The sequence below is a fragment of the Otolemur garnettii genome, unplaced genomic scaffold (genome assembly GCF_000181295.1).
Source record: "Otolemur garnettii isolate 467f Iridium unplaced genomic scaffold, OtoGar3 scaffold00075, whole genome shotgun sequence".
NCBI classification, from domain to species: domain Eukaryota; kingdom Metazoa; phylum Chordata; class Mammalia; order Primates; family Galagidae; genus Otolemur; species Otolemur garnettii.
In genome coordinates, this window is record NW_003852470.1 from 9,434,033 (window position 1) to 9,454,525 (window position 20,493).

Below are 20,493 nucleotides of genomic sequence, written 5' to 3' on the forward strand. Positions count from 1 at the left end.
TCCATAAAAACCCTTAACCATGTGCCTCCCTGTCCCAGTTGACTTGTCCTCTGAAGTAAATCCTTTCCTCCTTGACAAGCCTGATCTCAGAATTGGCTTCCTGTGCAGTGACCAACAGTGACCCACCCTTGTGGGTTCATTAACAAAAAGAAATGGCAGTTTAGGTGGGAGGTAGGCAGGGGGCAGAGCAGGAAGGCTCTTTGTATGCCATGCTGAATGAAGATGTTCTTGATTCAATCAAGCACATCAAATACCACAAGGAACATAGGACAGTGCAGAGAAAGAAATGGAGGTGGAGAATAGAGGCCAATGACTAGAAAATGAACTCCTGAAATTGTTCAGATTGAAGCTGGTGCTTGGAAACAGAAGCAGCAGAGATGAAGAAAGATACTAAAAGTTTTTCTTTAAGACTTAGCTGGGCATGGCGGCTCACGCCTGTAATCCCAGCACTTGGGAGGCTGAGGTGGGTGGATTGCCTGAGCTCACAGGTTCAAGACCAGTCTGAGCCAGAGCAAGACCTTGTCTCTAAAAATAACTGGTGTTGTGGCTGGCACCTATAGTCACAGCTACTCAGGAGGCTGACACATGAGGATCACTTGTGCCCAAGAATTTGAGGTTCCTTTGAGTTATGACACTAGGGCATTCTACCAAGGGTGACAAAGTGAGACTCTGTCGAAAAAAGAAAGAAAATGAAGACTTTAGTGACTTACAGGATGTATGGGAATAAAACAAAGTGTTGACCATAGGACTCTTTATAAAGTTTTCTATTCCTGGTCATTCTACTTTATTTAAGGAAGTCAAAATCTTGTTTTCAGGGCAGTGCCAGTGGCTCAAGGAGTAGGGTGCCAGCCCCATATGCTAGTTGTGGTGGGTTCAAACCCAGCCCTGGCCAAAAACTGCAAAAAAAAAAAAAAAAAAATCTAGTTTTCAATACTGATCTTGCTCATGAAATTGCAGATTAGCGTTTCTGAAGAACAGCCTATTTTCCTTTAGACTGTCCACATATGTTAACACGGATCAGAGTTAGTTTATGACCACAGGAAGTAGGACAGAAACAATGAAGACAACTTAGGATGAGTTTAGAGTATTAAAAAGATCTTTGTCAACTAGGACCTTCACAGTCAGGGATTTGAATCTTTTGTGCTCTGTATATATTAGGTTTTTGGTGGATTTTCTGTTTCAACTAGGTTGAATTTACTTACCATACATTAAGTCATCATTTTCCCCACCCCAACACAGGGAAAAAGAATACAAAAGATCACTCTGTTCTTATTTATAACTAGAGGGTACATGTCCTAATATCTAAACTCAAACGAAAACTTAAGCAAAAAAGTAATTTGCACTGAATCATGAATCCAAAACAAAGTTCTGAGACAACAGATTACAGGTGATCAAAAACGTTATTTTCTGGAGACTATCGCCTTAAATACAACTTTGTAACTCTGACATCCCCTGTTCTGCAATCTCATTTCTTTTTTTTTTTTTTTTCAAAAGATGGAAAAATAATCTGCACACACCTCTATAAGAAGAGGATGGCTGGGGGGCGGGGGGGGGGAGCACACTGTCCACATTCCCATCCTGCATGGCTTCTGGAAAGTTCTATCTCCCACTTTTCTGCATTCTGTGCTAGCCGCCCCAAATGCCACACACTCCTGGGGCTGGTGGCGGGAAAAGCCCCGGGTGTGGTCTAAAAAGATAACTAGGCCAGGAGTTGATCCTGAAGGCTCGAGAAGCTACAGGACCACACCTACCTGACTACAGACGCCCCTCATTGGACCAGCCCTCCCCATTAACTGTCGTCCCGATCGCGCGCAGGTCCCCTACGACCAACGTCGAAAACTCGTCCTCGTGCCCGCGCGGAGCTCACCACGCCTGCGCAGTCTCCTTGGTGCTGGAGGGGCTGTGGATGCACATGCTCCACCCTTCATCTGTGTCTTTTTCTCTGCGGGGCTGACTTTGAAGCAGTCCCCGAAGCCTGATGGCTTGCGCATGCGTCCCTACGCTAGCTGCGTCTCTTCCCACAGAAGCCACAGGCGGCGGGTATTTGAAGCTCGGCGAGCCGGAAGTCGCTCTGCTTCCTCACTTCCACGCTGCACTAGCGGAAACTCAAGCCCTGGAAGAGAGGTTCCGGGGCGGGGCTGGCCTGGCTGGAGGCGGCACAATGGAGACCGGGACTGAGGTCGCGGGAGTGACCCGCGGTCTAACGCTGGCCTCTTCGTGGGCTGTCGCACGCGGTGCCCTAATCCAAAGTCTCACCCAGGCTGGTCTCGGCGCCCATGACTTTGATTGCGAGGAACTGCCAGCGCCGCCTACTTCGGGGTACGCCGGGCCGTGGGCTTGGGTTGCTGCTCTCGGAGACAGCCACGCTCCTGAGGGAGGGGGCCCGCGGAAGGGGACGGGGTCTGCGCCCAGGGCCCGAGAGTGGAATTGGTGCGGGCTCTGTGCGAGGAAGCGGCGGCTGCGAGGTGGGGGCGAGGTCAGGGGAAGGCCGGGGGTAGATCCGGCCGCGAAGTAGCCGCGGCTCTGGGTGTGCGAGCTGGGGGCTCCGGGGAGCGGGGAAAAGTGACCTGGACGTTCGGAATGTCATAAATGTCCCCCTCTGTCAGGCTTGAGAGCTCGTCAGTTCTAAAATCAGTCTGCCGGGCTCAGCTCAGCCTGTAGCTCAAGTGGCTAAGGCACCAGCCACATACACCCTAGGTGGTGGGTTCGAATCCAGCCCGGGCCCGCCAAACAATGATGGCTGCAACCAAAAAATAGCCGGGCGTTGTGGCGGGCGCCTGTGGTCCCAGCTACTTGGGAGGCTGAGGCAGGAGACTCGCTTGAGCCCAGGAGTTGGAGGTTGCTTTGAGCTGTGATGCCATGGCACTTTACCCAGGGGGATAGCTTGAGGCTCTGTCTCAAAAAAAAAAAAAAAAAATCAATCTGCCCATCTACCCCCAAGCAGATAATCTTTCTGTCGACTAAAACAGGCATTTTGAAAAGGCCAACTCTAGAGGAGCACCATCAACTTAAATTTGAAACAGATAGGCTTTTGTCTTTTATTGTCTTCTCTTACCCACTCCTGTATGCACACAACGAGTGTCCAGTAAATTTATCTGAGAAATTTATTTAAATTATCTGAGAATCAATTACAGGGAATAGAGTAGAAGGTCAGTCACTGGGAGAAACAAGAAAGGGGAAAGCCTTGACGTCTTAAGCTTACATTTCTCTAGGAATTCTGTATTTGTGGGGTGCTTGGATCTCAAGGGCAAGTGGAAGTGAGCTAGTAGAAATGTCCATGGCTTAGTAAGTAAGTGGGTTTTGAGCAGTGTTCAGAGAACTGTACTATATAATGTTTTTGCCAATTTTCTTCTCAGCCAGAGTCTAGTGATTTTGAAGAGAAGCCTATACAGCCAAGATGAAAACCCTTGCTTCCTCTACCTAAAGTATGACCCGAACGGAGCTGAAGAAATCGTTTCTGTTGGCATTTTAAGTTCTGCAAGAAATATGGAGGTTTACTTAGGAGAGGAGTACTGTGGAACCAGCAGAGGCAAAAGTGTTGGTACTGTGCTGGATGACAGGTTTGTGACTTGTACAAGTGAAAGTGTTCTTTTGAATCAGTGTTTTTATTATCCACAGCCTTTCCGGTGAGGTTGTTGATTCTCTGCCACAGGCACCATACTTTAGGGAGAGAAGTAAAAACTTTTTTTTTTTTTTTAAATTCAAAGACAATATAGCAGATTAGACCAGTAAGGGGTCTTATTTATAGTCAGTTTGGATCGGTCTAGTTTGTTTTGTTTGGCGACAGAGACATGCTCTGTCACCGGGGGCTAGAGTGCAGTAGCCAGATCATAGCTCACTGAAGCCTCAAACTCCTGGGATCAAGTGATCCTCTTACCTTGGCCTCCCAGAGCGCTGGGATTATCATACTGAGCCCTTAATTTTTTTTTTTTTTTTTTGCCGTTTTTGGCCAGGGCCAGGTTTGAACCCACCACCTCTGGTATATGGGGCCAGCACCCTACTCCTTTGAGCCACAGGCGCTGCCCTCTTAATTATTTTTATAAATAGGGAAATTTAGAGCTAACAATGTGGAGGTGAATTGATAGAATGTTAGAGCTAGTTAGTGGAAGAGTTTTAATAGGATGATGAAGTTCTGCTAAGTTTTTTGTGTCTCTTGTTTAACTCATCGGGTTCTGTTTTCCAGAAGTTAATTTGGCAGTTAGTGTGGAACTTTGAACATACCCTCTTCTTGGAAGACTGTTAGAATTTATAATTTTTTTACAAAGATTCTGCACCAATCTGTCTTTAATAGAATCAAACATATGAATCCTTCATATTGGAAATAATTACTATGTTTATTGAATTTGAAAATATTCTCTGTGCTTCATGATTGTATATATGTTATCAAGTTTAATTCTGTTAATATAGCTAGTAAGTGGTAGACTCAGTCCTTGGGCAGAGTAATTCAGTTCTCACAGGAGTTTAAACTGTTTATGCCTCAGCAGGAAAACTGAATTTTGAGATTTAAATATTATTCTGGAAATATTCACTTTTGAGTGATAATGTATGAAATTTTAAACAATATTTTTTATTTTTAGTGAACATGGAAAGATCATTTTGTACAAAAATTATCTAAAATTGGAGTCCTCTACACATGCTTGTAAAATAAAGGTAAGCTTTCAGTAAATTTTAACAAATTTGGCAAGTAAATTGTTTTTGTACTATTTATACTTATTTTCTGCTGGTTTGGTAATAGGGTAATATAATTAGTCTTACTTGGTTTCTGGCTTTAGTTCAGAAGCACTCAGTAAACATGCAAAAAAATCACTTTTTTTTTCTTTTAAGAAGACAAGTGTCATTCTGTTGTTTTGGCTAGAGTGCTTTAGTGTCAGCCTAGCTGATAACCTCAAACTCCAGGGTTCAAGTGAGTCTCCTGCCTCACCCTTCTCAGTAATTGGAACTACAGGTGCTCACAACAACACCCAGCTAATTTTTTCTATTTTTAGTCGAGATGGGGGCTTGCTCTTGCTCAAGCTGGTGTTGAACTCCTGAGCTCAAGGGATCCTTCTGTCTCAGCTTCCCACGGTGCTAGGATTACAGGGAGTCACCACACCCAGCCAAAAATTACTTTTCTAAAAAACTATCAACCCTTTTTAACACTGAAATCTTCTTTTAAAATGCAGCCATTTTTTAACTTATGGAAAATGTATTGTTAACATGTTAATATTACAGTGCTATATTTTGAAACCTTGGAAAACTGAGCTAGAAAACATTTTTTTTTCATCTTTATGCCAAAAGTCACACACAGTTTGGCCCTATTTATCAAGCAAGAAGAGAATTAGAGAAGTTTCAGGCAAGGGAACCAAAAAGTGTAAGGGATTGGACTGTTCTTCAGCATGAAAATATTGTTAAGGTGAATTTTAATGAGGTCATCACATGTAGGGATAGGGTACTGAGTTGGGAATCTTAAGTCTTGAACATTAATTCATTTCCATCATGGACAAGTGGTCTAACCTTGGTCAAGTTTTTTCACCTGACTTAATCTACCTTATGGGTAAATGTAGGTGGCTTAAGAAAATTAATTCTTGGACTCTCTTTTTATCTCTATAATTCTGTGCTCATTATTACTTATAGAAGAATATGAGATTTTTATGATAAGAAAAAAGTGATTTTCATAGCAGGCAGATAGCAAGTTCTTAGAACTGATTATTCAAAGATGTTGTTTTGGGTAGTATATATTAAGTTTCTAAATCCATTTAAATAAAATGATTGATTCATGCAAATTCTAGAGTGCCTCTTAATGCCAGATAATGTACAAGGTATTTAGGAATTAGCAATAAGAAAATAAATCTAAATTCTTGCCCTCATGTTGCTTATATTTTAGTTGGGTAAGACAGATAATAAGCAGATTTAGTAAAATATGAAGTCTGACAATTAAGTTTGTGAACTTGCCACCTTGAGCTTATGTTGGCAGCACTGTACAAACAACTCAGTAAGGTTTCATAACCTTGGTATATCAGTGTCTCACAGCTGTGTTCATGTCAGTGTGTGGTGGTGTCTTATTGAGTGGCATTTGTTACTGTTGTGTGTTTTTGTGTGCCCCCATGAGAATGTCAGAGCTTGAATTAGCAAAAAACAAACATTAAATTTCTTTTAAACTTGGCAAGAGTGGAAGTGAAATCAGGAACATGTTAGTCTAAGTTTATGGCAATAACTCCATGAAGAAAATGGCAGTATACAAATGGATTAAATGTTTTTCTGAGGAAAGAGAAAGTGTCACTGATGAAGAGAGGTTAGGGTGGCCAGTCACAAACAGAAATGATGAAAATCATTGCAAAAATTTATTGAATTATGCATCAGAATCATCAGCTGACTGTGAGAAGCATAGCAGACCAAGTAAAAATCGGTAGAGAAACAGGGAAATCTTAAAATCTTAACCAACAACACAGTGGCTCTTGCATCATGATGGTGCACTAGCTCACACGGCACACTGTCTAGGAAGGAGATTGTAGTTAGTAAACAAATAACTGTATTGGAACACCCAGAACACCTGATCTGGTCCCCAGTGACTTTTTTCTTTACCTGAAGATAAAGGAAATATTGAAAGGAAGACATTTAGGACATCAAGGGTAACAAGACAACAGGTTTGATGGCCATTCCAGACAAAGAGAGTTCCACATTTGCTTTGAGGAGTGGACTGGGCATTGGCGTCAGTGCAGAGCTTCCCCAGGGGAGACCTTTGAAGGTGCCCACAGTGACATTCAGCAGTGAGGTATGCAGCGCTTTTCTAGGATAAGTTCACAGACTTATTTGTCAGACCTTATATGTACTGTATTTGATGATGAGAAAGGCAGGGGGGATTACACACTTAAGAGTTTTTAGATCAAGTATTTGTATTGACCTATCTCTTTGTGTGACATGGATTTGCATGTCTCTGCAGGTAAATGTTTTTAGTAATTGTTCTCTTGGGAGTACAAATAATTATTTCATTCAGAAAGCTTGTTCTAGATCAGTAGTATATGAAAGTTAAAGACTTGTCACTGACATGAATTTTTAAGCACTTACATAGTGGTAGATAGTGGAAATTTTAACACATAATCCTTACAGCAACCACATGAAGTCATTGTTATTTTATTCTCTCTTATATTTCTCCTCAGGTTTAGCATTTTCCCACAGTCACACAGGTTTTGAGTACCTGACATAATTTAAACCTAGATTTGTCTGGTTCTACAGCCTGTCTTTTCAGTTTACTAACTTTTTGTCAGTTACTAAACATGAAATGCCTCTTGGTTGAGAAATATGGACAAAATGGGGTAGTGGCTCATGCCTATAATCCTAGTTACTAAAGGAAGTTGAGGCAGGAGTTGAGAACAGTCAGGGCACATAGCAAGACCTTTTTTCTACAAAAAAAACCTTAAAAAGTAAGGCATCACGGCGCACACTTGTAATCCCAGAAGATTATGTGAGCCCTGGAGTTTGAGATTGCAGAGAATTAATGATCTTATCAGTACACACCAGCCTGGGTAATAGCAAGACCCCATCTCTAAGAAAGATTTTTAAAAAGAAATATAGACAGCATAAAATGTTGGAAAAACTGCTGGGATAGAAGCCAGAGGAGCTGGATTCTAAGCCCAATCTTTAGTAATTAAGTATTTTTTGACAGGTGAGAAGATCACTCTTAGAATGTGTTGTCTAGCAAGCTCTGATACAACATTTTGACATTCTCTTCCGGTTCTAAATTCTAAAAGACTGAACTGCATGTAGTATTTCAGCAGACATTTAGAATGGACTTAGGGACAGCCTTCTTTTGTGTTAAACAATTCATGGAAAGCATGGTATGTTAAGGTCTCAGATGAGTATACAGTAGTCCCGTCTTATCCGCAATTTCACTTTCCATGGTTTCAGTTACCTGCAGTGGACCGTGGTCTAAAAATATTAAATGGAAAATTCCAGCAATAAAGCAATTTGTAAGTTCTGAATTGTGTTCTGTTCTGAGTAGCACGATGAAATCTCATGCCATCCTGATCCATTTTGCCTGGGATATGAATTATTCCTCTGTCTAGTAACACATACCTGTTAGTTACTTATTAGCCATACGTAACATCAGAAGGTCAGTAGGTGGCCTAACTCTAAGTCACAACACTTAGTCACTCACCTCAGTTCATCTCATTAGGCAGCATTTTATCATCTCATACTTCCCAAGAAAAAGGGTGAGTATACTTGATCTTAGCCAAAGGGCTGAGAATCTATGAAGAAGGGGCGTACAATACAACAAAGTATTTTAGAGAGAAAAACTACATTCACATAGCTTTTTAAAAGTATATTGTTATAATTTTATTATTGTTGTTAGTCTCTTATTGTGCCTAATTTATAAATTAAACTTTATCATAGTTAGGACTGTCTAGGGAAAAACACAGTGCATGTAGCGTGCAGTGCTGTCTACAGTTTCAGGCAGCCCCATAGATCAAAGAGGGCTACTATATTGTTAATTGCCTTAAGGAATTAAGTAAACTAAGTAACTTAACTAAGTAAACCTTATTCTGCATTTTTGTTATTTTACATGTGGTATAGTTTTTTGTTTTCTCAGACTCCCAAGTAGCTGGGACTATAGGCGCCCACCACAACGCCCAGCTATTTTTAGACATGATGTCTCGCTCTGGCTCTGATTGGTCTCAAACTCATGAACTCAGGCAGATCACTTGCCTTGGCCCCCCAGAGTTCTAGGATTACAGGTGTGAGCCACTGAGCCCAGCCATTTGGTCCTTTGTTTTTGAAAGTACTTTTTAATTTAAACGGTTCATCTGGGCCTCAATAAATTGGAGTTTTTTCCCATGATTATTCTAGAGAAAAATTACACTTGAAGATAATTTTTTAGGTTCTTGAATACTTCATCCTTGTTTAGGTAATGCCAAGAAGTGACCTTAAATGGTGGTGGTTTTTAATACCGTTACTTTATGGAACTTTTTTGTTTTATAATAGTTGCTGTCCTTTGGTGAAAAGCAATGTGTGTTCATCAGTAAAGTTGTGGTACACACAAGATCAGTTTTGGGAAATTCATCAAAAAGCTGTCCTGCTCTAGGATCAAGGATAGACCTTGACAAGGTCCGAAGCATAATGGAGTCTATGGGGTCAAAGTTATCACCTGGAGCTCAGCAATTGATGAATATGGTTAGATTACAACAGCAGGTAAGTAGAAATGGATTTCTTTCCAGATACTATTAAAAATTTCAAGAAGATGGTTTTTAATAAGGAAATGTAGTGACTTAAAATGGTTTTGAATTTTTATTGATTCAACTGTTACCTTTAGTTTTGTAAAACTCACATTTTTATAGATTTACCCTCTTACAAAACGTTTTGACTGTAGATCATCACACTTTTTCATGAATTTATCTGCTCATTCGTCTACAAAGTATTTATTAAGCATCTTCCCAGGGAATAAGACACAGGTTTGAGCACTTCAGAGAGTGCAAAGATAGTGAGTTAGTCTATAGCCTGTAGGAGTCTAGAACATGTAAGTAGGTGGTGATGGGGTAGACTAGGAACGGCTTACTAAAGGAAATTATCTAGACCTTCAAAGAAGAAGAGTGGGATTAGGCACGTCAATTTTAGAAGGAGGCCATTTCAGACAAAGAGAAACGAGGATAAAATCTTCTATGCTAAAAGAAGTAGTTTTAACTGAGACATGAATAGCAGTTCTTGTCTCTGGAGCAAAGAAGTGACCGGGGAAGTTCACAGTAGATTAGAGCTCAAACAGAGAGCTTTGAATACTATTTTAAATTTGTGAATGCTTTTGACCTATGTTTCAAGAAATTTTAATCTACTGTTTTTGTAAGGTGGATCAAGAAAAGAAGACTAGAGGAAAGAGACCAGCTGTTTGTTTGTTTTTCTTATCCAGATAAGGGTAACGAGGGTCTGAGATTGGACATAGTAAAGTGATGCTGGATTGTGAGATGCTAAAACAGGGGAGCCATTGGAACTTGACAACTAATTTAATATTGGTGATGTGGGAGAAAAGGAGAAGCGAAAGTGAAATTGTTTTTGAGTGTGATGATGTCAGTATGTATAAATGCCAACCAAAGGAAGAGGATACTTGGATGGAAAAGGAGTTTAATTTTGGTGACAGTGAGAGTTAGCTCTAAATAAGACATTAGTTAAATAGATGTTGCAAGCATTTGGAAACACAGGATTGGGAGAAGTAGAGTGAGCCTTCAGTGGCTGGAAGGGGGGTTTAGCAGTGTACTCAGTAGCTAACAAAGACAGAAACAAGGCAGACAGACCCTTGGAGAGTTGCTGTGTTTCATAAGGATACAGGGGGAGGGAAAGGGAGCGGGCAGAGTAGAAGGCAGTGTGATAGAGTAGCAAGAGGAAGGTTTGGTGTCAGGCAAAGCAACTTCAGGTTCTTGTGCTTTTATTATTCTGCTCTGTTTGGCAAGTTAATTGATACTTTGCCAATGCGAATTCTTCATATACACAATTTAAGTAATACTATAAAGGTTACAGTACTGATGTGAACATTTATATAGTGCAAGTAAAGAACTCCTTGTAAATGCCGTTAAGTATTCAGTTAGTACAAGTGTTGGAGTATGGGCAGAGTTAAGAGAACCAGGAGAGCTGAAGACTCTGGAAACCGCAGGAAGGAGGGTTGCAAAAAAGAAGGAAATCTGTACTTTTCTTCCTCCTCCACCATTCTGTCACCTGAATGCCTCAGGGGGTTCCTGCATGGTCGTGCTCTGATATAATCCATTGTCCACAGTTTACCCAGAACAAAACTTCCAAAAGGGTGAAGAGATGTCATCTTCCCCCTGTGCAATCCCTGCTAGTGAGTCCCACCACACTTAGAATAAAGCCTGATCCCTTCCCCAGACCTCTGCAGATACGGGTCCTGCTTGCCTCCTCAGCCTCTTCAGCCACCTTTCCTTGGGCACTTTGCCCTAGACTTTCTGATGTGTGTACTCCCTAAATATCCAAATGTGTTCCTTCCTTAGGACCTTTGAACTTGTAACTGTTCTCAGGCCAGACTGCCTGCCTTGTGATATTTTGGTGTCTACATTTTTTTTTATTATTCAGATCTCATTTTAGTGTTACACCTTTGTTTTTGTTTTTCTGAGACAGTTTCAAGCTGTCACCCTGGGTAAAGTGCTGTGGCATCATAGTTCACAGCAACCTCCAACTCTGGCTCACGTGATCTTCTTGCCTCAGTTTTTCTGTTTTTAGTAGAGATGGGGGTCTTACTCATGCTCAGGCTGCTCTCAAACTTATGAGCTTTAGCAGGCCACCCACCTTGGCCTCCCAGAGTTCTAGGATTACAGGCATGAGCCAACTGTGCCTGCCTAATGTTACTTACTGAGACCTTCCCCAGCCACCCAGATTAAAGTCACGTGTACCTCCAGATCTATATGTGGATCATAGTCTCATCAGTGCTCTTCTGATCAGTTTGTTTTTTATGTATTGGTTGTTTGCTAATCTCACTAAAGTGTAAACTTCATGCATACAGACACTTGTCTATCTTGTTTATGGATCTAAGTACGTATATGAATACAGCAGGCATCCTCAACTATGGCCCACAGGCCACATGCGGCCCGCCAAGGATATTTATCTGGCCTGCCAGGTGTTTTTCCCACCACTGCCTATCTTGCTTTGCAGCTGACTTGTCCTGGGGCCCACAGTCCAGCCCTCCAATGGTCTGAGGGACAGTGAACTGGTCCCCTGTTTAAAACGTTTGAGGACTCCTGGTATACAGTCATGCCCCCATTAATGATGGGGATATATTTTGAAAAATGCATCCTTAGGTAATTGCATTATTGTGTAAACCAGGGGTCCTCAAACTTTTTAAACAGGGGACCAGTTCACTGTCCCTCAGAGCATTGGAGGGCCGGACTCTGGTCCTTGGGACAAGTCGGCAGCAAAAACACTTGGGCCGGATAAATGTCCTAGGCGGGCCGCATGTGGCCTGTGGGCTGTACTTTGAGGATGCCTGGTGTAACATTAGAGTGTGCACTTTCACAAACCTAGTTGGTGTGCCTACCTTAAGTTGTATGGTGCCTAGGACCTCTTGTCCTAGGCTATAAGTCTCTACAGTATATTCCTGTGTTGAAGTATAGACAGTTGTAACACGGTGGTATTTGTGTATCTAAACGTGATCTTGACTCTGTATAGTAAAACACTGCATGGGGTGACTTGTGCCTATAATCTCAGCTACTCAGGAAACGGAGGCAAAAGGATTACTTGAGGCCAGGAGTTTGAGACCATTCTGGGTCATATCTTGAGACCTCAATCTCTAAAATAAGAGATTCATTCATTCATTCATTCCTTCCTTCCTTCCTTCCTTCCTCCCTCCCTCCCTCCCTCCCTCCCTCGCCAGCTTCGAACCCACTAGCCCCAATTTAATGTGCCTGGCGCCCTAACCACTGAGCATGGGTGCTCAGCCACAAAAACTCTGTATATACCTATTATACTTGCTTTTTCTATTTTTAAAGGTTTTAGTATTTTTTTTAATATTTAAATGTTTTGTTAAAAATAAAGACACAAACATATACATTAGCCTAGGCCTGCGCAGGGTAAGAATCATCAATATGACTCTTTTCTTTTTTTTCAGAAATCTCATTGTTCACAGCAGGTATAGTTTATGTGCACACATATACATACATGAAGCTTTGTACATATCTTTGTATAAATGTATGGACATAATTCTGTCTAATGCTTTCAGGTTACATACAGTGCTAAGTAACATTTTTCACTTAAAAGGATATATAGGCCTCTTACTAAGCAATAAAACCTTCCTTGATTGTCTGAATATTCTGTTATGCAGTCAGCTCTATTCACGAATGTTTGTTTAAGTTTCTTCAAATTTTTTTGATAGCATGCATAGTGGTACATCGAAGGAACTTGAACATCTGTTTTTGTATGCTTGTTCATGTATCTTTTGGGGGTAAATTTCTACAAGTGGAGTTATTCTGGCAAAGGTAGGCCTTTAAATTATCTAATATGTATTTAACGAACTCCTTTCAAGAGGATTTGATGCAGCTCACAAAACAATGTCAGGACAAGTAAAAATTAAAATCGAAAAAGCTCATATAAAAAGAATAGCTACCAGTCACTAGTGGTTTGTTCATTTCCCGTAGTGGCATATACATATACCTGTGAATTTCTTGGTATGTAATCTAAAGAGAAAAAAATCACCTAAAGAGCTCACATCTCAGAAAATATGATACATTTTCATTGTGTTAAGAACACTTAACATGAGAAGTACCCTCTTAAATTCTCTAATGCGCAATATGATACTGTTAACTGCAGGCATAGTGTTACACAGATTTCTAAAACCTATTCATCCTATGTAGCTGAAACTTTCTGCCTATTGATCATTAGCTTCCTGTTCCCCCTTTCCCCCAGCCTCTGGCAGCCCCCCTTCTCCTCTCTCTTTCTGCAAGGTTAACAATTGGGGTAAGTCGTGTTAGTGAAATCATGCATTATTTGTCCTCCTGTGACTGGCTCATTTCACTTAGTGTAATGTCCTCCACATTTGTCATTTTGTTGCATATGACAAGATTTCCTTCACTTTAAAGGCTGAACAGCATTGTATGTATGCACCACATGTTCTTATTACTACGTTAGTTAATGGACATTGGGGTTTTCTGTGTCTTGGCTCTTGTGAATAGTGCTGCAGTGAAGACCAGAGTGCAGGTGTCTTCTCTGAGATCCTGATGCAGTTCTTTCGGATAGATACCCAGGGGAATTGTTGGTACATGTGCTAGTTCTATTTTTAGTTTTTTGTGGACCCTCTACTGTTTTTTTATAACTGCTATACCATTTTCAGTCTTACCAATGACTAGTTTTTATAATCAGTTACTCTAGTATAAATATCATTACAGTTGTTTACTTGTCTATAATATGTTTTATGGAAATATGGAGAAATAAATGAGTTTTTCCATTATGAACGAGTAAAGGTTTTTGACCTTATGAAAAGTTGTCTAATGTTAACTTTTGTAAGTGTAATTATATATAATCTATCTTGTTTCAGGAATATTCAAATATTCAGGTTTACTCAAAATTTGAATTTGACAAAACAAGGTACATTGACAAAAGGCTAACATTTCTCTACAAAGAGCGTTTTTCTAAGATGTGGTGAAGTGAAGGCAGTTGAATGGGGCTATGACATTACAGTTCCTCTCCCACCTTCTCTGGACCTCATTGTTTTCCCCTCGAGTATTTATCACCATCTCCATCCTATGATGTATTTTCCTTCTTCCTTCCTGTGTAGTCTGTTGCTTCCTACGCTCCTGTCGTGTAGGCGCCATAAGGTCAGAAATTTTAATTTGTTCTGCTCACTGCTGTATTTCCAGGGCCTGAAACCATACCTAGCACAGAGTAAATTCCTGGTAAATATTTACTGAATAAATGAATGTTGGCTTGGCTTAGTCTGGCAATACTTTTTTAGAATATCTAGATGAATACATGAACTGACTTTCTTTAGCTAATCTTGAGTGTCACTTGTTTCAATCTATTTCTTACCAGCTATTGAACAGCAATAAGCATGGGATGTTATCCCCTAATAAGAATCTATAGTAGACTTCTATATTTTGAATTTAGAATAGAGCGTTATGCCTTATGAGTTACTTAGGCCTACTAACTTTGCCTAGGTACTTTGCCTTTCTCTAGTGGAAGAATAACATAAACGATATTGTAACCTTCTCTACAAGGTAAGTCAGAAACTTCTCTGGAAATAATGCAGCACAAGCAGTTGAGTTGGGGCTACAAAAATGACTCTTAGTATCCCAACAATTCTTAAAGCAAACACAGTTAAGTGGTAGCACATTTCAGTCATTCAAAGTGCCACAAATATACCCATAGAATGTAAAACTTTAAATAGTACACCTATGTGTGTAGCCTCCACGAAAAACTCATTACAAAAGATATAAATATGTAAAAATGAGTAGCTAATCATGTGTTGAAAGTTTGGCATAATATAATTGAATTCTAGGAAGATTATCAATTCTCATGACTCAGTTGAGAGTACTATATTTTATTGCTATGATTTAAAGAGGCCTTTGTAGTGAACACATTAAAATATGTCAGTGTAATTTTCCTATGTGTGCTAGTATGTATTTTAGTATTTTCTTTAGGAAAGCTGCAGTGTAATGATTAAAAGCCCTGACTATGGAGTTAAGTTAGCTTGGGTCCCAGTTCTGCCTGCCACTTCCAGCTGTGTTACTTTGGCCAGGTCATCGTTAGCTTTGGTCTTCTCTACTTAATATCAGGCTAGTAATGATAATCTGCTTCGTAAGGATGTTTTGAAATCAAATAAAAGAATGCACAGTGCCTGACTCATAATAACTACTCTAAAAGTTAGGCTTCAGTATCATGTCTGTTAATGTGTACTTATTTATCTTCTTTAGAATTGCATTCCCCTTGGAGAGCAGCTTCAGTCTGTGTTGGGAAATACTGGATACAAGCATATGGTTGGGCTGCAATCATCGTCTACCTTAGGAGCTTTAGACAAGTCATCCTCCACGCCTTTTCCTTTTAGAACTGGATTGACATCTGGAAACATGACTGAAAACTTAAAACTTTATATTGATAAAAGTACACAGCCACCTGGTCAAGGGAATCCTACAAACCTTGATGAATGTAAAATTATGCCACAAAACCTCTCGCTTCTTGAAAATGATCTTAAAAGTGCAGTATCTTCTTTCTTACCAAAGAAAGCAAGTGACAGCTCAAATATATCTAATTCTGAGTTGCTGCCTTTTCTCCAAAATTTGTGTAGTCAAGTTAACCATCTCCGTGTGGGACATAAGGAGAATCTCACTAAGTCCAGTGAAGGCAATCTTGGTGTTGGGTAAGTATTATTTTAAGACAAATGTCATTTGAATTTGGTAGGTGGGAGAATCAGATGAAGGAATTTGATTTGTCTCAGTGATTACTGCCTGAAAATCTGTTTCCAGAGAAAATTTTAGCAGCTGTTTTTTTTTTTTTTTTTCCTTTTTACATTTTACCGTTATTACACTTAGAGGGAATAACTACGAGGTAGAATGGATTGCTCTGAAATAAAGTGCCTATGACTAGAGGTGTTACACACTTCTCAGGCTTTGTGTGAAGGGGTGTGGGGTATAGTTATAAGCTAAGCTAAGAGTTGGAGTAGAAATTGATTTTGTATGGATGGAGAGGAGCTATAGGAATCATAATCTTCACATTTTTAAATTTACATTTGTATTATTTTTTGCCTGGGTATGTTAAAGATGCCATTGTAAATGGTTTTCCTTGTTGTTTATGTTTGGTCTAGGTTAATTACTGAATGGTAATAAACTATATTAGGATACTTGTTTGTATTATACAAGCTTTTATCCCCTGGTCTCTTAATCCTTTGTTTTGGTAGGTGAATGTTTATGGTGTTTCTAATTCTTTCCATAGGTGTAGTGTGTCAGCATAGTGTTCTAGACTGGAATTTAGGACTCTGGTCATAGTTTTGAGTTAACCATTTTGCCATAGTATTTTTCTCATAGTATCTTCCTCAGTTTAGAGTTTTCATCTGAAAATGAGGTAGTTCAATTATTTTGTGACTAAACACCACTAGCAACCAACAGGATTGAATTGACGTTTGCAGAAGGCTATAACAACAATACCAGGATATACAGGTTTTTCAGGTGTCTCTGGAAGATTCACAGATAGCTAGATTCACAGATATCTTCAGTCAGAAAGTAAATTTAACCAGATTTAAAAAGATTGAAATCCTACAAAGTATATTCTATGACCATAAGTGAATCGAATTAGAAGTCAGTAACAGAAAGACAAGAAGAAAATTCCCAAACACATGGAAATGAAACCACACACTTAAATCTGTGGTTCAAGGAAATCTGAACAGAAATTAAAAATAATACATGGAAATGGATGAAAATACAACAGATCAAAATTTGGGGAATGCAGTTAAAAAGGGGTTGGCTAGGTTATTTATAGCACTGAATGATTACATTAGAAAAGAGGAAATTTTTTGATGCAACAACACAAAATTACAACTCAACCAAGATGAAATAGTCTGAATAATTCTATAACTATTAAAGAAATAGAATTTTATGCCTGTAGTCTCAGCTACTTGGGAGGCTGAGGCAAGAGAATTGCTTAAGCCCATGAATTTGAGGTTGCTGTGAGCTGTGATGCCACCACACTCTACTAAGGGTGACACAGTGAGTCTCAAACAAAAAACAATGTGATCTCAAGAAGTCATACTGTATAGGCTCACTTATGTAACATTCCCTAAATAACAAAATTATAAATACAGAGACTATATTAGTAGTTGCCAGAGGTTAGGGAAGGAGGGGATTGGCAAAGTGAATTTGACAATAAAGGGGTAGCAGGAAGGAGACCTTTGTAGTTAAACAATAATTCTGTCTCTTGATTGTGGTAGTATTTAAATAACTATGTATACATGTGATTGAATGGCATTGAACTATACACCTTGTACAATATCAGTTTCCTGGTTTGCATATTACAACATGGTTAGATAAGATGTAACCCTTGGGACATTTGAGTCAAGAGTACTGGGGAACACAGATTATTTCACAGTAGAGTTTTAGAAAAAACCCTCCTTGATAATATTTTTGAGTAGTGGTTCTGAAACTTTTTTGGTCTTAAAAATTGAAGAATCCAAAAATCTTTATGTAGGCTATATAAAAGTACTTGTTTAAAAATAACAGCAAACCCACTATGTATAAACATAAATGACAAGCTTTCTGAAAAAAAGCCTAATATTCTTTTAAGAAGTTTATTTTGTTTTTTTGTTTTGAGACAGTTTCACTTTGTCACCTTGGGTAGAGTGCCGTGGCATCATAGTTTATAGGAACTGCAAAATTGGGCTCCAGAGATCCTTTTGTCTTAGCTTCCCAAGTAGCTGGGATTATAGGTGCCCACGACAACACCTGACTCATTTTTTTGTTTTTAGAGATGGAGGTCTCACTCTAGCTCGGGCTGGTGGCCAACTCCTGAGCTCTAGCAGTCTACCCATGTCAGCCTCCCACAGTGCTAGAATTACAAGTATGAGCCACTGAGCCCAGCCCTTTTAACAAGTTTAATGAGGGTGGTGCCCATAGCTCAATGGGTAGGGCACCGGCCACATACACTGAAGCTGGCGGGCTCGAGCCCGGTCTGGGACAACTAAAACAACAATCACAAAAAATAGCTGGGCATTGTGGTAGGCGCCTGTAGTCCCAGCTACTTGGCAGGCTGAGGCAAGAGAATCACTTAAGCCCAAGAGTTTGAGGTTGCTGTGAGCTGTGATGCTACGGCACTGTACCCAGGGCAATAGCTTGAGACTCTTGTCTCCAAAGGAAAAAAAAAAGTTCAATGAGAATGGTGTTGTCTTAACCTTGTGCAGATCTTTATGGTTTAGCTTTTGCTGCATTGTCATATATGTTGCGTTATGGCATGTACAATCAACGCAGCTGGTTAGAGCATAGTAGCAATACTGAGAGGAAACTGGGTTAGCCTATTAAGAAACTTTAGCAAAGAATACACAACTGCAAATTTTATTAGTCATCAGAGCAATGACATGATACATTTTGTAGCCCTGGAAAATGGCAGTATATAATCATGAGAATAAGAGGATGAAAAAGTCAAATAACATCTTAGTATAAAAGTAACTTTTGACCTCACTGAATTAATCCCTGAAAGGATCAAGGAGACCCTAGAGTTTTGTGGACCACACTCTGAGATTCACTGTACTAAGTGTCCATTGTGACTGTTAGGAACTGGTGTGCTTTTTATTTATTATTAATTTACTCATTCCAATTAAATTTTTAAGTGTTTTGTGTATCAGCTTAGGAAATCTTCAGGTACTTTTGGTAAGGCTGTTTGTATGAAAGAAGAAAAAATGTTTTAAATTAAAGACTTGCTTGGGGGAAGTACTTGGAAAATGTACATGTTGACTCTTTTTTTTTTAAGATGAGTCTCACTTTGTTGCCCTCAGTAGAGTGCTGTGGCTTCATAGATCACAGCAACTTCAAACTCTTGCGCTCAAGAGCTCCTCTTACCTTAGCCTCCCAAGTAGCTGGGACTACAGGAACCTGCCACAATGCCTGGCTATTTTTAGAGGTGGGGTCTTGCTCTGGCTCAGACTGATCTTGAACCTGTGAGCTCAGGCATTCCACCTGCCGTGGCCTTCCAGAGTGCTAGGATTTACAGGTGTGATCCACCATACCTGGCCCAACATGTTGACGTTATAAAAAATTGGGCAAGAACAGTTTTGATTTGGACCTCAATATCAAAAAGGCCCTTTCTAAAGGATTGTTCTTTAAGGGTTCATCTTTTCTATATTTCCATTTCAATTATATACTTAATAAAAGAATTTAAGAATGTGTTGGGCATTCAGGACTATGGTCATCTGTCTTTTACTTACATTGGAACCTGGGAGCCCATTGTAAGGATACAGTACAGTTAAACAAATTTCAGCCGTGTATGTTGGCTGCTTGTTGTAAACTTGGTTATTTTGTTATATTAGGAAAGATTGATGCATTTGTTTTAATTGGTTTTTAGAATGGAAGAGCAACCTGTTTGTTCCTACTTGGAAAAGATTCTTTCTAAAAATATGGAACTGATGGAAAAGAAACTTGTGGACTACATTGATCAGCGAATATGTAAACTCCAGGAGCACATAGATGATAAGATTGCTTTATTAATGGATTTGCTGCAAAATCCCAGCTCCCCGCCCACTGGGATACCACTAAGACATTATGACTCTGGAGAAAGACTTTCAAATGGAGAAAGATAAGCGCTTTACATATACAATGTACTACAGATATTTATTACATATTTATTATAAAGCCAAAACCCAAAAATGCTTATGAAAAGCAAGGATTGAATGTCCTTTGAAGGATTGTAATCTTAACATACATAAGGTGACCTCAGTGTTAATTTTTACTACACTTTTTCTTGTAAATCCAGTACTGTATACTAAAAGTTAATATGATGCCGTCATAAGTTATTTTCACTAGTAATATTTTTCTCTCTCTCAAGTGTTTAAAATGTTCAAGAATTTCTAATGTATTCATTAGTTTGTATTGTATATGTGTTTGAAGTGACTTTTATTTATTCAAGGACTTTAATACATAGTTTAGCAATGTGAAAAATTATCCTTAGAGTAATTAATTTTTTTTTCCCTAATTATCTCAGAAAATTGGGTACTTCAGATTTGGAACCTTTAATGTAGATCGCCAATTTACATTTTGTATTATTTATCTGAGATAATGGGTACTATGTGATATTTGGCATTTATAAAATTGGTTGACACAGGGGCTGTTAAGATTGTTTCATTACAGCATAGCTGTAGATAGGAAAGTAACAATCAGCGTCAGCCTATTCCTTGTTAGGATTAGTACTTTGGATTTGGTGTTTTGTGTAAAACAAGAGCAGTCATCTCATTTGGCCTCTGTAATCCTGGAGAGTATAAGGAAGTCTCTCTTTTTGAACAATTGGTACATACAGTTCTCCCACATAGTCCTTTTCTGCCAAGTGTAGCGTGTGAAATGC

General features: G+C 39.4%; 1 protein-coding gene across 1 annotated transcript; it reads left to right on the forward strand.

Annotated features, from left to right (window-relative positions):
• The first annotated feature begins 2,137 nt into the window (after positions 1–2,137).
• CUNH10orf88 (chromosome unknown C10orf88 homolog) lies at positions 2,138–19,797 on the forward strand. Its single transcript, XM_003794085.3, has 6 exons — positions 2,138–2,319; positions 3,357–3,560; positions 4,578–4,650; positions 8,959–9,165; positions 15,372–15,814; positions 19,501–19,797. The coding sequence occupies exons 1-6, from the start codon at positions 2,162–2,164 to the stop codon at positions 19,733–19,735; spliced, it is 1,320 nt and encodes a 439-aa protein (XP_003794133.1). The 5' UTR covers positions 2,138–2,161; the 3' UTR covers positions 19,736–19,797.
• The last annotated feature ends 696 nt before the right edge of the window (positions 19,798–20,493 follow it).

Excerpts from the sequence above, each read along its gene's own strand:
- CUNH10orf88 (XM_003794085.3), top strand. The coding sequence starts at position 2,162 with ATGGAGACCGGGACTGAGGTCGCGGGAGTGACCCGCGGTCTAACGCTG. Across the intron at positions 3,561-4,577 it reads GGTACTGTGCTGGATGACAG|TGAACATGGAAAGATCATTT; the intron begins GTTTGTGACTTG and ends TTTTATTTTTAG. Across the intron at positions 15,815-19,500 it reads GAAGGCAATCTTGGTGTTGG|AATGGAAGAGCAACCTGTTT; the intron begins GTAAGTATTATT and ends ATTGGTTTTTAG.